The sequence below is a fragment of the Taudactylus pleione genome, unplaced genomic scaffold (genome assembly GCF_031769625.1).
Source record: "Taudactylus pleione unplaced genomic scaffold, aTauple2 ptg000396l, whole genome shotgun sequence".
NCBI classification, from domain to species: domain Eukaryota; kingdom Metazoa; phylum Chordata; class Amphibia; order Anura; family Myobatrachidae; genus Taudactylus; species Taudactylus pleione.
In genome coordinates, this window is record NW_028284797.1 from 3,371,609 (window position 1) to 3,385,946 (window position 14,338).

The window sequence follows — 14,338 nt, forward strand, 5'->3', positions numbered from 1 at the left end:
AGCCAGTCTATCAACTTACTACATATTTTGTTCCCTAGGAAATCAAAATTGTACTAAAGGCACAATCTTGGGAAACAGGGGTAACTACTATTTAGTAATGCATTTTTATGAACCCAATAAAAGCATATCTGGCAACAGAATAGTTTGGCTTTCTAGTGGTGGTGGTTTGCCATAAAAGGAATGCTGGGATATTTTGCAATTAAATTTTTTTCTTTACTGGTATTTTTAGTGACTAAGGCTGGGTACACACCTAAACGACCGAAAATCATGCCGATGTTCAGGGTGATTTGCCTTCACTTCGCATGATTGCCAGTACACACTGCACAATTTAATGGACGACGGAACGATTACTTGTTCCGTCCTTCATTAATATGTATGGCGCCATATGCGATATCGTGTGATTGAATGTGCAGCACAGCCAATCACACGATAACGCATGCGACCAGCGGGAGCTCGCAATTGCACAGACACACTAGGCGATATACACGATTTGTTGTGCGGATACACCAAATCGTTCCGATATCGTCCTGGTGTGTATGCACCCTAAAAGTTCAAGGTACATATTGGAAAAATAACTAATATCTATAGATTTATTGGTCTGAAACTAACTTTCAGAGTTTTATATTTTCAATATTTATTTAAGACTGTCAACATTTTTGGCAGAGAACTACCACCCTTTAAACTCATATTAGCGATATTTTTGTATTTCCAATACAATTCAATTTCTAAAGCTAGAAGTCCAGTGGAAATTGAGGAGCCCCACACCCAGGGGTAAATTTACTGAAGTCTATTTTGTTTTTTGTTCTATTTGCATTTGATTTTCATTTGTTTTTGCAAATCGGAGTTTTATTAAAGGCAAAACCAACTATGAAATTGACTATAAAACTGAATCCAGAACAAAACTGAAAATCGACCAAACAGCGATACTTTTAGATACTACAGGATCCTCTAATTTACTAACAGTCGGTTTATAAATTGAGCAAATATCGAACACAAAACCGACAGACATATCACCAAAATGATAGTCTAATAACAGACAAATGCTTTTAGATTCTAAATTCCATGCTATTGGTTGGAACTTAATTATGATGACTATAAAAAGGGACACAACTATGTGGTGGACTGTTGCTGTACGAATCATGACTACTCAAGGCTGTCCACTTTCCTGCAGTATGCAAATGACCAACTGACTAAAGAAACCAAGGTGGTAGACTTCATAGCTGCTTCTTAAGGTACCCCAGAGCCTACGCAGGCCTAGGTTCTCTCGTGATCGGTTAAACCTCAATGCATTGTCTGCTGGCGAGGTCATTCAGATTTTCCACCTCAGCTGTTAAAACATAATGATGCTGAATGGCCTTGTCAAGACAAACACTGCGTCATGTGCTGTATCAGTCCTGCACAAGCTGTATGCTCTACATTTTATTTTTGCCACTAGGTCCTTTCAGTCAGTGTCTGGGAAAGTGAGGGGCATAGTGTGATCTACATTTAGCATGCACCTTACCTAGGTCATGGCAGCAATCATCCCTCTTAGCAACACCTACATCTGCTTTCCCAGCCAGGAGTCACAGTGGAGTTAGAGTAGCTTTCTATAGTCTTTCTGGCATGCTTTGTGTTCTGGGAGCTATAGATTGCTTGAACATAGGACTGAGACCACCCAGGAATAGTGCGCAATTCTATATTAATTGACCACCCAGTAATAGTGCGCAATTCTATATTAATTGACATCACGCCTATTGCATGAATGTGCAGGAGGTCTTTGATGCAAAATAAGAAATAGCAGAAAAACGAACACTAAAATACTAGCAAACACTCCACAGACGCACACACACACACAGAAACACTGAACAAAAATTAGACAAACTTCAAACTGACAACACACTACAGAAACAGACGAGACTCATCTTGCAGCAATTGCTTTGTCTGATTTAGAGAGATGGACGCAAATATCATCGCAGTTGCAATCTGTCACCAATCGCAATTGAGAAAATATGCTAATGACTCACTCGCCGTCCAGTGCCCACTGAAAGCATCTCACATCCTCCCCTCATGCACAAAACAGGAAACATCGAAGGCAGATCAGGAAGTCATCAACAATTTGAGAAAGTTAATCTGTTACAGACATAGCGGGTCTCCAGACACACAGAGGCCACTCCTGTTATGAACAAGAATGCAGTGGCTAATTTATGGATACCCAGAAAACAGTGTTTAAACGGTCCAGCACGCCAGTGAGTATTCTAACTAACCTCCCGTTACCTTCCCCAAACCCTGATTACCTGTCACTCACTTTGCAAGTGAATCTTCTCTGTAAACATATTTCGCAATTCAATCGCTGTGCATGCAAGCGTGCATGCAGTGTGGTTTACATGCTCAATCTGTGTAAATATCGGCCATCTCTGAATCAGGCTCATACACTCACAAATCACTCAGAGCTTTGCAGGAGAGAGGATTTCTATCTCCTCATGCTTGGGTGTAATCCAGCATTTTTAGAATGAGTTTATGATGCTTACTTTGCAAGTGTTATGTTTTGGCCAATATGAATTCACAAGGAAGTGTTTGTCAATTTTAATTTGGTTTTGAAGTTGGTTTTATAGGTGATTTTCTGTTCAATTTTAAAGTGGACATCCAAAACCGACATAGGCCCTCATTCAGAGCCGTACGCTCTGAGCAGAACGCACGCTCTGAATGAGGGCTGCCCTCCATAATTATGGAGTGTCCTCCTGGACGCTCGTATAGCTGTGGGTCACCACCCACAGCCTATACGAGTGTGCATTTTGATGGCCGCGATGGTCTTGACCATCGCGACCATTGCCACTGCGAGCTGGAGCCTGCAGTTGAGTTTTTCAACCGCAAGGCCCGGAGTGATTTTGGCTCTATCAGAGCCAAAATCACTCCCACTGACATCACTAGTGATGTCAGTGGGCCGGCTTCTGACGGTAGGCGTTCCCTTGGGAACGCCCCCGTCAGGGAGGCACGCCCCCAGCATGCCCACCAAAGGGGGCGTGCTGTCAATCAACATCGACAGCACGCCCCCTTTGATCAGACACAACGAGCTAAGGAAAGTCCTTCGCTCGTCGCGTCTGGCGCATGCGCACAACGGAGCTCCCGCCGTCGTGCGCATGTGCAGTGCACAACATCGACCCACTTGTGAGCGGACAGCCGCTTGCGAGTGGGTCTGAATCAGGCCCATAGTTTACACTATTAATAATTGACCCACATCGAAGTCGAATTCGACCCAAAAAAACGACTGATAGTAAGGGGTAAATTTACTAAGATGGGAGTTCTATTTAAGAAGTGATGTTGCCCATAGCAACCAATCAGATTCTACTTCTCATTTATCTAGCACCTTCTAGAAGATAATACCTGGAATTTGATTGATTGCTATGGGCAACATCACTTCTTAATAGAACTCCCATCTTAGTAAATTTATCCCTGTGGGATTTGGCCAGTCAAACACTGTGTCAATTTGATGTCGATTTAAATTAACTACAAAATCAACCTTCAGTAAATATATCCCCCAGTCCCAGTTGGTGGTATGTGCAAATTTTAAATTTGCTGCAAGGAAGCAATAATATGTATGTAGGATGTCAATGGAATCCTCCAGTACCTATATTATCCTGATGTGAGTACAGAAAAATCTGATTGGAGGTCTAGAAAGGACATTACGACATCGTAATCGTACAGTTGTTCTTCATCCCCTATAGTGCCTACACTGAACGATATGTCATTCAGTGCAGGCACCCTCCCTCATCCCTGAACATGGCCAATCTGTCATTATCGGCAGATTGACTGGCATGTTCAGGCGCTAATTCATGTCGGAAACGCCCACGGGAGCGCGCATCGCTGGTCGTTTCCAACATTAACCTGCACGATTTATGCACGATTAATGGATGAATGAATGATAATGATGTCATTATCGTTCATTAATATCGGCATGTGGCTACGCGGCTTAAGCGTGTACTGGACAGTGGCTGATGCTAATGGAACCGTGCACGCTGTATTGATTGAAGCTTGTATTACTCGCGGTGGTCTGACCGCCACCATTGGTACCCTTTTTCTGTCTGTGATTGCTGATTAAAAATTTATTTTAACTTTTACATGCACTATGGAGCGCTCCCTGTGTTCTTAAATTGTTACAAGTCGCGGTCATGACTTGACCCTTTCTGACAGCTTTCCCAGGCAGGATGGGGTTGCTCCTGTTGCTAGGCGATCGACACGCCTCAGGAAGTGATGTCTCAACCACAGGTGCAGCTTGATTAAGTGCTGCAGCCTATTTATACTCACTGAACTATTGCATCTGTGCCGACTATAGCGTGTCTGTGAATTTCATCAGCTTAGCTGCATGGGCAGCTTTTGTTCTCCATGATATTGCTTCCATTTGGCTTCCCAGCCGACACCAAGCAGCTCCCAGGCTGCCACCAATCTCGAAACGGCTTCCTAGCCGCATCTAGCAGCTCTCGTGCTGCCAACATTCACCATACGGCTTCCTAGCCGCTCCAAGTAGCTCCCGTGCTACCACCAATCTCCAAACGGCTTCCTAGCCGCATCTAGCAGCTCCCGTGCTGCCAACGTTCACCATATGGCTTCCTAGCCACACCAAGTAGCTCCCGTGCTACCACCATTCTTCATGCGGCTTCTTAGCCGCTCCAAGCAGCTGCCGTGCTGCAACATCGGCACACTTGCCGCACCATCGGCTTTCAAAACCATTTTTCATACCCTAGACTGTTTATCTACGGCAATTGCCACAACATCGGCACCATCGCTGCGACAGCGGCACACTTGCCGCACCATCGGCTCTCAAAGCCATTTGCTAACCCTAGACTGTTTATCTACGGCTATTGCTGCACCATCGGCACAGTTGTTGCACCATTGGCTTTCAAAGCCATTTTATACCCTAGACTGTTTATCTACAGCAATTGCCGCAACATCGGCACCATCACCGCAACATCGGCACACTTGCCGCACCATCGGCTTTCAAAACCATTTCCAAACTCTAGACTATTTATCTACGGCTATTGCCACAACATCGGCACCATCGCCGCAACATCGGCACAATTGCCACACCATCGGTATCATTGCTATATCATCGATGCAATTGCCAGCTCATCAGAACCATTACCTGTATCAGCTCTAACTGTACACTTCATCTCTTGAATTCCCTTGTACCTCCGTGTGAGCCTCTACTACCCCGAGCGTAAGTCCAGGCGGCCGCCTAAGTACCGGTGAACGTATCATAGTTCTAAGGGAACAACGGGCGGTTGTTATTGGTGAAGATCTTGCTAACCAGGTTCTAAGGGTCTCACATGGAGCAGGCAGTGGGATTCATAACATATATATTGTAGAAATAAAATATATATATATATATATATATATATATAAAAATATATTCCTGGTTATGTCTCGCACCTCCCTCTCCATTGTAATTGTACCTCTCACTTATGGCTCTCACTTATGGATATATTGTGGTTGGCTTTTTGGTGGGTTTTGTAATAAACAATTGTCAGCATGTGCATTAAATCAATAAGCCACATATGGGCTGATGACTTCTACCTACAGTGCATCCCGAAAGTATTCACAACGCCTTGTTCTAAAATGGAATAAATTAATTTTTGTCCTCAAAATTCTACACACAATACCCCATAATGACAACATATAAAACGTTTTTTTTGAGATGTTTGCAAATTTAATAAAAAGAACTAAGAAATCACATGTACATAAGTATTCACAACCTTAGCTCAATACTTTGTTGATACACCTTTGGCAGCAATTACAGCCTCAAGTCTTTTTGAATATGATGCCACAAGCTTGGCACACCTTTCTTTGGGCAGTTTCGCCCATTCCTCTTTGAAGCACCTCTCAAGCTCCATCAGGTTGGATGGGAAGCGTTGGTGCATAGCCATTTTCAGATCTCTCCAGAGATGTTCAATTGGATTCAAGTCTGGGTTCTGGCTGGGCCACTCAAGGACAGTCACAGAGTTGTCCTGAAGCCACTCATTTGATATCTTGGCTGTGTGCTTAGGGTCGTTGTCCTGTTGAAAGATGAACCGTCGCCCCAGTCTGAGGTCAAGAGCGCTCTGGAGCAGGTTTCCATCCAGGATGTCTCTGTACATTGCTGCATTCATCTTTCCCTCTATCCTGACTAGTCTCCCAGTTCCTGCCACTGAAAAACATCCCCACAGCATGATGCTGCCACCACCATGCTTCACTGTAGGGATGGTATTGGCTTGGTGATGAGCGGTACCTCGTTTCCTCCAAACATAAAGCCTGCTATTCGCACCAAAGAGTTCAATCTTTGTCTCACATGGTCAGGGAGTCCTTCAGGTGCATTTTGGCAAACTCCAGGCGGGCTGCCATATGCTTTTTACTAAGGAGTAGCTTCCGTCTGGCCACTCTACCATACAGGCATGATTGGTAGATTGCTGCAGAGATGGTTGTCCTTCTGGAAGGTTCTGCTCTCTCCACAGAGGAATGCTGTAGCTCTGACAGAGTGATCATCGGGTTCTTGGTCACTCAGTTTAGACGGCTGGCCAACTCTAGAAAGAGTCCTGGTGGTTCCGAACTTCTTCCATTTATGGATGATGGAGTTCATTTTGACCTTCAAAGCAGCAGATATTTTTCTGTACCCTTCCCCAGATTTGTGCCTTGAGACAATCCTGTCTTGGAGGTCTACAGACAATTCCTTGGAGTTCATGATTGGTTTGTGCTCTGACATGCACTGTCAAGTGGGAGTCCTTATATAGACAGGTGTATGCCTTTCAAAATCATGTCCAATCAACTAAATTTACCACAAGTGGACTCCAATTAAGCTGTAGGAACATCTCAAGGATGATCAGTGGAAACAGGATGCACCTGAGCTAAATTTTGAGCTTCATGGCAAAGGCCGTGAATACTTATGTACATGTGATTTCTTAGTTTTTTTTTATTTATTAAATTTGCAAAAATCGCAAAAAAACTTTTTACACATCATTATGGGATATTGGCCTTCATTCAGAGGCGGCCGTACGGTCTACGACCGCACGGCCGCCTCCATCTTTGTCAAGTGCGCATGCGCACGAGGGAGCCGGCTCCTTCGTGCGCATGCTTGAGACCCGCTACGACCGACAGCGCCGGTCGTAGCGGGTCTCTTTCAAAAGGGGGCGAGCTGTCGATGTTGATTGACAGCTCGCCCCGTTTGGAAGGCGGGCCAGGGGGGTGGCAGCCCAAACAGGCATTCCCATGGGAACGCCTACCGTTTGTGGGAGGCCCCACTGACATCACTAGTGATGTCAGTGGAGAGCTTCCGGCTCTGACAGAGCCAGAAGCTCTCCGGGGCTTACGACAAGTGAGACCCTACCCTAGGGTCTCGTCGTAAGCCGCGATGGTCTCTGACCATCGCGACCATCACCCTAGCAGTCGTTAGAGCTGTGGGTGTAAATCCACAGCCTAACGACCAAAACAGGCGGGCGGTCAGGATGCAAGCGGCCGCCCAGTTTCTGAGCGACTGCTTGCATCCTGCGACCGCCTCTGAATGAGGCCCATTGTGTGGGCAAAAATGAATTTATTCCATTTTGGAATAAGGCTGTAACATAACAAAATGTGGAAAAAGTGAAGCGTTGTGAATACTTTCCGGATGCACTGTACCTTGATCTAAACCAAATAATACCCTGCCCCCCCATTAATATAACGATAACACAACAGTTGGCAATTAAAGGTAATTTAACCTTTTACATTAGAATTTATTGAATGAATGAATGGTGGCTAGAGAGCATTGCTTTACCATCATGTGGCAGAGTTGGAAGATGGCTACATACATAATGGTTTGTTAGAATAACCACCTCCCCAACTGGGTCAGTTGAATGTTCCTTATGGGGCCTGGGTCCGCCACTCACACCTCTCAGTCCTATCAGTGGCAGCAGCTCCCAGCACACAACGCTGTGTGCTGGGCTGCAGTGAATACTGGAGGCTACTGACGTTGAACACAGCAGCAGTCTCCTCTGCACCTGATAGGAGGGGAGGAGAGCAATTGCTCTGATCGCGCCCCCCTGGATCTGTCCTTGTCTGAGGGGCACAATGGTGTGATGCCACAGACACTGTTTTTTGTTTTGTTTTATTAGGATGCGTAGCCACGCATCCTAACATTAGGCCACGTCCCTTCCCAGTGCACTGGCCTATCTTTCTGTAGCCCTGCTCACAAGAGCAGGGCCCCTTGCCTTACTACAATGGGAAAGAGCCTTACAGTCCTTGAATTATACTACTTACACTGAAAAGCAATGCTTTCCTGCAAAAACAAAACTAGCAACACACAAACAAGCAACACTAAGAAAACAGCCAAACAAATGAGGGAGGGCGTGAAACTATAGAAAGAAACAGGTAGATCCCACCTACTGTTCTGGTTATACTAGCTTCTCTAATCCCTCCCCTATTACATTGACAGGCTGTTTTGTAATAACATCCAGTCAATCAAGGATTGTCTTACTTTTTAACCCCTTGTCCACCAAACTATCCACAACCCAACGTGCTTATGTGCCTTTCATGCTTATTTTAAAGCACTCAGCCACCTATACTGTATACTTAAGAGTCTCAATATTTTCAAATTAAGAAATGGAACACTGATGTGACATGAATAAAGTATGAAGTCAATCCTACAATATATTTTGCTGCCAAGTAAAATAAAACAGATATAGAACATATTCACATATTTGTGTTACTCTTTGTGCATCAAGAGTGAATTATGGGGGAAAAAAAACTTTCTGAGTTTAAGGTTTTCATTAAAAAAAAAGATGACTGTTTTGCTGGGTTTACACTATCCAATTATCAGCCTCATCATCCAGTAGTCATCATAATTGAACAGTTTATTGCTGAAAAAGAACAGTAATTATTGGTCTGTCGGGCATGCAAAATCATCCAGCATGTGTGACAGATGCGATAATTGGTCAGCTGCATCTCGGAGTGTATGCATTGCCACAGCCGTCCATTCGACATGTCTCCTTCACAGGGGAGGAACAGGGAAATGTTTACTCCCCCGATAAGGAACACAGATAATTGGCCATACACTCAGTGGCATCACTAAGGGGGTATGTGGAGTGTGGACCATACCCAGTCCTTAACGTGGCCCTAGAGATGTGGTGGAACTCACCCCCCCCTGAACTTTTTTAATAAAGGGACAGGTGTGGCCTCAAAAGAAAGGGGCGTGATCACACAATAGTATTCCCAAATTCATATTACGCAACACAGTAGCACAATCTTAAGATGGCCACACATCTAAAGATTATCTGTCCAACTAGTTGATTGGTTGGAATGAAAATCTGGTAACGTATGGGAATAAATGATGATCAGCAATTTGCTCCTAAATGCCAGAAAACAGATGAAAATGGTCGTTCAGACAAGTTTGATCCAAACAATTTGTTCAAACAGTTTTTGTCCATTTTCCGGCGTTTGGGAGCAAATTGCTGATTGTCATTTGCTTTAATACCTTCCCAGATTTTCATTACAACCAATCAACTAGTTGGCTGGCTGGACAGATAATTATTTATTTATTTATTACCAGTTATTTATATAGCGCACACATATCCCGCAGCGCTGTACAGAGAATTTCTTACCATTCATATCTGTCCCTGCCCCAGTGGAGCTTACAATCTATATTCTCTATCACATGCTCACACTATGGTACATTTTTGGTGGGGAGCCAATTAACCTACCAGTATATTTTTGGAGTGTGGGAGGAAACCGGAGTACCCACAGGAAACCCACGCAAGCACAGGGAGAATATACAAACTCCACACAGTTAGGGCCGTAATGAGAAACGAACCCATGACCTCAGTGCTGTGAGGCAGTAACGCTAACCATTACACCATCTGTGCTGCCCAAGATAGTCTTTAGATGTGTGGCCAGCTTTACTCAAATTACATTGCACATTGCTTATGCAATGCCCCCAGGAGTGGTGCCCTCAGTAGTAGTGCCCTGTAGTAATGCCCCCTTTAGTAGTGCCCCCTGTAGTAATGCTCCATGTAGTAGTGCCCCCAGTGGTAATGACCCCTGTAGTAAAGCCCACATTGGTAATGCCCTCTGTAGTAATGCCTCCTGTAGTAATGCCCCCTGTAGTAGTTCCCCCAGTAGTAATGCACCCTGTAGTAGTACCCCCAGTAGTAATGCCCCCAGTAGTAGTGCCGCTTACACAAAAAAATACTTTAAGCCCTGCTCCTGCGTCTTCTACCGTGTGGTCTGCCGCTCCTCGGACTATAGGAGAGACGTCCTTCTAGTCCAGTCCCTCCCATAGGTGGCGATTCAATTAAATGCTTATTGAATAGCTCTGGGAGCGAGCTCCTGGAGTTATTTAATTTAGTGCACTGTGTGGTCGGAGAATGCTGGTTATCGCGCCTTAACAAGGGTGTTAAGGCGCGTTAACCGGCATTCTCTGACCAGAGTGCTGTTTGCGCCACGCAAAACAGAAGAACAGCTGCGCGCCCGGCAGTTTGGTCGGATTTCTCCGACCACACAAAAGGGGGGTGCGAGAAAAAATCCTTAGCCCGCCCAAACAGCACACTGAATTTAATAGCTCCGGGAGCTCGCTCCTGGTGCTATTCAATTTGCGTTGAATTTAATCGCCCCCATAGTGTCCATTGCGGGTGCCAGAAGCCGGAGCTCAGGAGTGAACTCCAGCCTCCGGCTGGCACTGTAGGGAAGGAGCTGGGCACCCACTGGTAACAATCTCAGCAGGCGCCCGGCAAATTGAATCTCCCTGCGGCGCCGGGCTGAGATGGTCAGGAGGAGGCAGAACAGGTTCCGTCTCCAAATAGAACTGACTGAATGCAGCTCCGCCCCGTTACGGCTTACTTTAAACCCTGACCATACCAGGTGACAACATCCGAGGACATGAAAATAGCGGAGCTACAATGCTATTTGGTGTCACCCCTCCGATGATATCATCAAGCAGCGGTGACACTGAGTCGGGAGAGGCTGGGGGAGGTCCAGCAGATCCTGCAGCACTAGTCAAGCCCCCAGCATGATTAGAACGGGGCGTGACGTGATGAAGCCCCCAAAAAGTCATAAGCAATGGGGTTTTGCATCACAGACACGAAACCATGGTCCCTTTCGTGTGTGCGTGCCTACGGCATGTGCAAGATGTCCACAGTGGCGCACTGGGTGACACCAACCCCAGTAACTCCACTGCATACAATGTGAAATATCTCACAGTGTATGGCCACGATATCTGATGGTCTTGTCAGATAAAATGTCTGTTGGTCTGACAGACATTGTATCTGACAGTGTATGTCCTGCATTTGTCACATGGAATACATGCTTGTACTATACATATAATGTAAAATAATGCCACTTTAAATAATATATATTTCCAAAGTGTGAATGGCTAAAGGTATCACCTATGATATTGTTAAAATATAAACAACGTAAACAAGGGTACTCTCCTTTGGTCATAAATATGAGTACTACATTGGAGGATAGTATGTGAATATTTTAAATGAAAAGTATTCACAATAGAGGACCTCATTTAGACCCGGACGCTAAGAAGCGTTCGCTCGCAGCTGGCTGATGTTCGCATTCTGCGCATGCATATGCTTCGCAGTGCGCGAACCAGTGTGAACGCTCGGGAAGCGTTCGCTCACTGCATAGACTGCCCAGCCGAGTGAGTGACAGTAGAAGCTGTTTGTGGGTGGTAACGGGCAGGCCACTAGAAACGGGGAGTGGAGGTGCAAACACAGGCGCGCCTGAGCGTCTCAACGCCGTTTCAGAGGTGTGCATAATTAAAAGAAAGTGTCATTGTACACATCACCTGGCTGTATTTTACACTCAAGTGATCGCATTGCTTGAGGTAGGGTATAGTCAACCTCAAAGCGTTGTGTTTGCTTCCGATGGTACCCGATGTACGGATGCTTCTTGTATACATTTCCTGGAGATGACGTACATTAGTGGGCGTCTTAAGACAGTCTGGGGGGCGTCTGCATACACAACGTGATTGCACGCCAAGACATAGTGGGCGTGCTTATGCCTAGCCGTGCCATCACCTGCCATGCCGTCACTTAGCCGAATTTGCATACGCTGGGTGCGAAAGAGCGCTTCTAGCGAGCGGGTCTGAATGAGCTCCAGAGTGTTTTAAGTATGGTAAAACCTTTACATTTAGCAGGATAAATTCATGATAATCTTCTTCATTGTTTACTAAACGTTTCACTTTTCTACCTGACTGATGTTGAAAGTCCAAAGCTTCTGTCTTTCAGTAAGCATAGAGGTCTGCTTTGACAATTAGTTATGTTTTTCCACTAGCGCACAGGTTCTCAAACTCGGTCCTTAGGACCCCCAACAGTGCATGTTTTCCAGGTATCCTGACAGAATCACAAGTGAAATAATTAGCTCCACCTGTGTCAGTGAGTAATGAAAACACCTGTGCACCTGCTGGGTTACCTGGAAAATGTGAACTGTGTGGGGTCCTGAGGACCGAGTTTGAGAACCACTGCACTAGCGCAATGAACAATAGTTCTTCATGCTCCGTTTAGAATACTCAATTAGACAAAAAATTTTAACGTGAATTTAACGTTTCATTGTAGCAAAATAAAACATGGCAACACACCTGAATGCTCCAGACAACTGTATTGGAATACATATGTACCTAAATTGGGATGCATGTGTTGATGGGGAGTATAGGTTTTTTTCTATTTGTATAATGATAGTCTTGCACGATTGCTATTTTGAAATATTAGCAACTTCACCAACAAACTGCTTCATCTATAGCCAAATTAAGAGAGTATAAATTGCATTACGTGTCATTTTTCATGAGCTGTTTACCTTTAACAGCCTATCAGATACAGTTTTGGGAAACAAGTTTTACTGTATTGTAAAGCATACAACATACTTATTTAGACACACTGACAAGAATACAAAGATAATACTTAGAGATACATTAAGTCAACCGAATCAAAAATAAAGAAAGATAACTCTTACAAAAAGTAGAAAGATGGTGATAGACAAGTTAAATCAAAGTTTAACAATATATCTTACGAAGTATACAGTAGGATAAATCGTTACAGTTTTAAAATTATAGTTTTGCAGCTACATTCCTTTAAGAAGTATTCTTTTTTTCCAGATTAGAAGAAAATGATGTTAAATTGAAAATGGCCAATCTGGAATTACAGAACAAGTCTTTTGAAATTGGTAAGAATTGCAGTAAGACTGTAACATTTCTGGATACATTTATACTTTTGAAACCTGGGCTTCCTCATTGACAACATTAAGGGGTTTACATATCAAGCAGTGAAAAGCGTGGAGATGTGGATCAGTGGGGAAGTTGCCCACTGGGACCCACTTGGAACCAGCCAATGAGCGGCCGCTACATGTAAAGTGGCCGCTGATTGGCTCGCGACCTGTTAGAAATTACATCTGACTTCGGTCATCTGTCATTTTGTGACGTGTAAGTATATGCAACTGCATATACTTACACATGTCCTCCCTGGTTCGGGTAAGTCGTTTTATTATTTTAACAAGACCCTGGATGCTACGGTGAGCAGCATCAGGATCTAGGTGAGTATAGACTTTTTTTTCAGCTCCTGCCGTGGATTCTACTTGGAGAAGGGGACAGAAATATCTGGAAGCAGGTAAGTATGTGTGAGTGGGTAGCTGTATGGAATAAAGTTTTACTAGGCAAGGTGTTTGTGGTGTCTTTATTTAACTATTTTACAGTGGGGGTACGGGTGCCAGCCGCCTGCTGGCACTTGTAGTTCCTCAAGTGCTGGCACCTGTATGCAGGCATGCTGGCACCTGTAGTCCCACTGTAAAATACAATAGTTTACTTATATTTATCACTTTAGTAACCCCGTACCCACAACTCAGGGGTGCGGAGAAGAGCCCCGGGCTTCAGATCATGCCTTGAATTTTTTTGGGGGGGACCCCTTCTTGGGGGATGCCCACTTTCCCTGAGATCCCCGGCTTGGCCTGAGCGGCTTGGGCTGATAATGCTTTGGCCACGGAGCCCCGGTAATAGGGTCTCCGGGCTGTGGCATTACACACCGGTCGGTTTGGTTCCGTTGCTGGTTTTAAATATAGGGGGACACATACGCAATATATTCCCCCCTATATTTAAAACCAGCACTGGCCCTGCAGTCCGGGAGCTGGTTAGCCTTTAGGGTGTGGAACCCACGTCAGTACTTTGCCATTACACCCCGGTCGGTTTGGGTCCGGTGCTGGTTTTAAATATACCCCTACACAAACTCCCCCCCCCCCCCCCTATATTTAAAACCAGCCCTGGCTGACTAGTCCGGGGCTGGTTAGCCTTTTGGGGGAGGACCCCACTTCAATTTATTCAGAATAATAAATCCTAAAAACACATGAATCATTAATAACCATACACAAATCACAC

General features: G+C 44.8%; 1 protein-coding gene across 1 annotated transcript in view; it reads left to right on the forward strand.

The window, feature by feature from the left end:
* SYCP1 (synaptonemal complex protein 1) overlaps nucleotides 1–14,338 on the forward strand; it is a 470,977-nt gene that overhangs the window by 261,248 nt on the left and 195,391 nt on the right. The window contains exon 14 of the mRNA XM_088446296.1: nucleotides 13,070–13,137. Coding sequence (XP_088302422.1) covers nucleotides 13,070–13,137 — 68 coding nt within the window. The remainder of the gene's footprint in view (nucleotides 1–13,069; nucleotides 13,138–14,338) is intronic.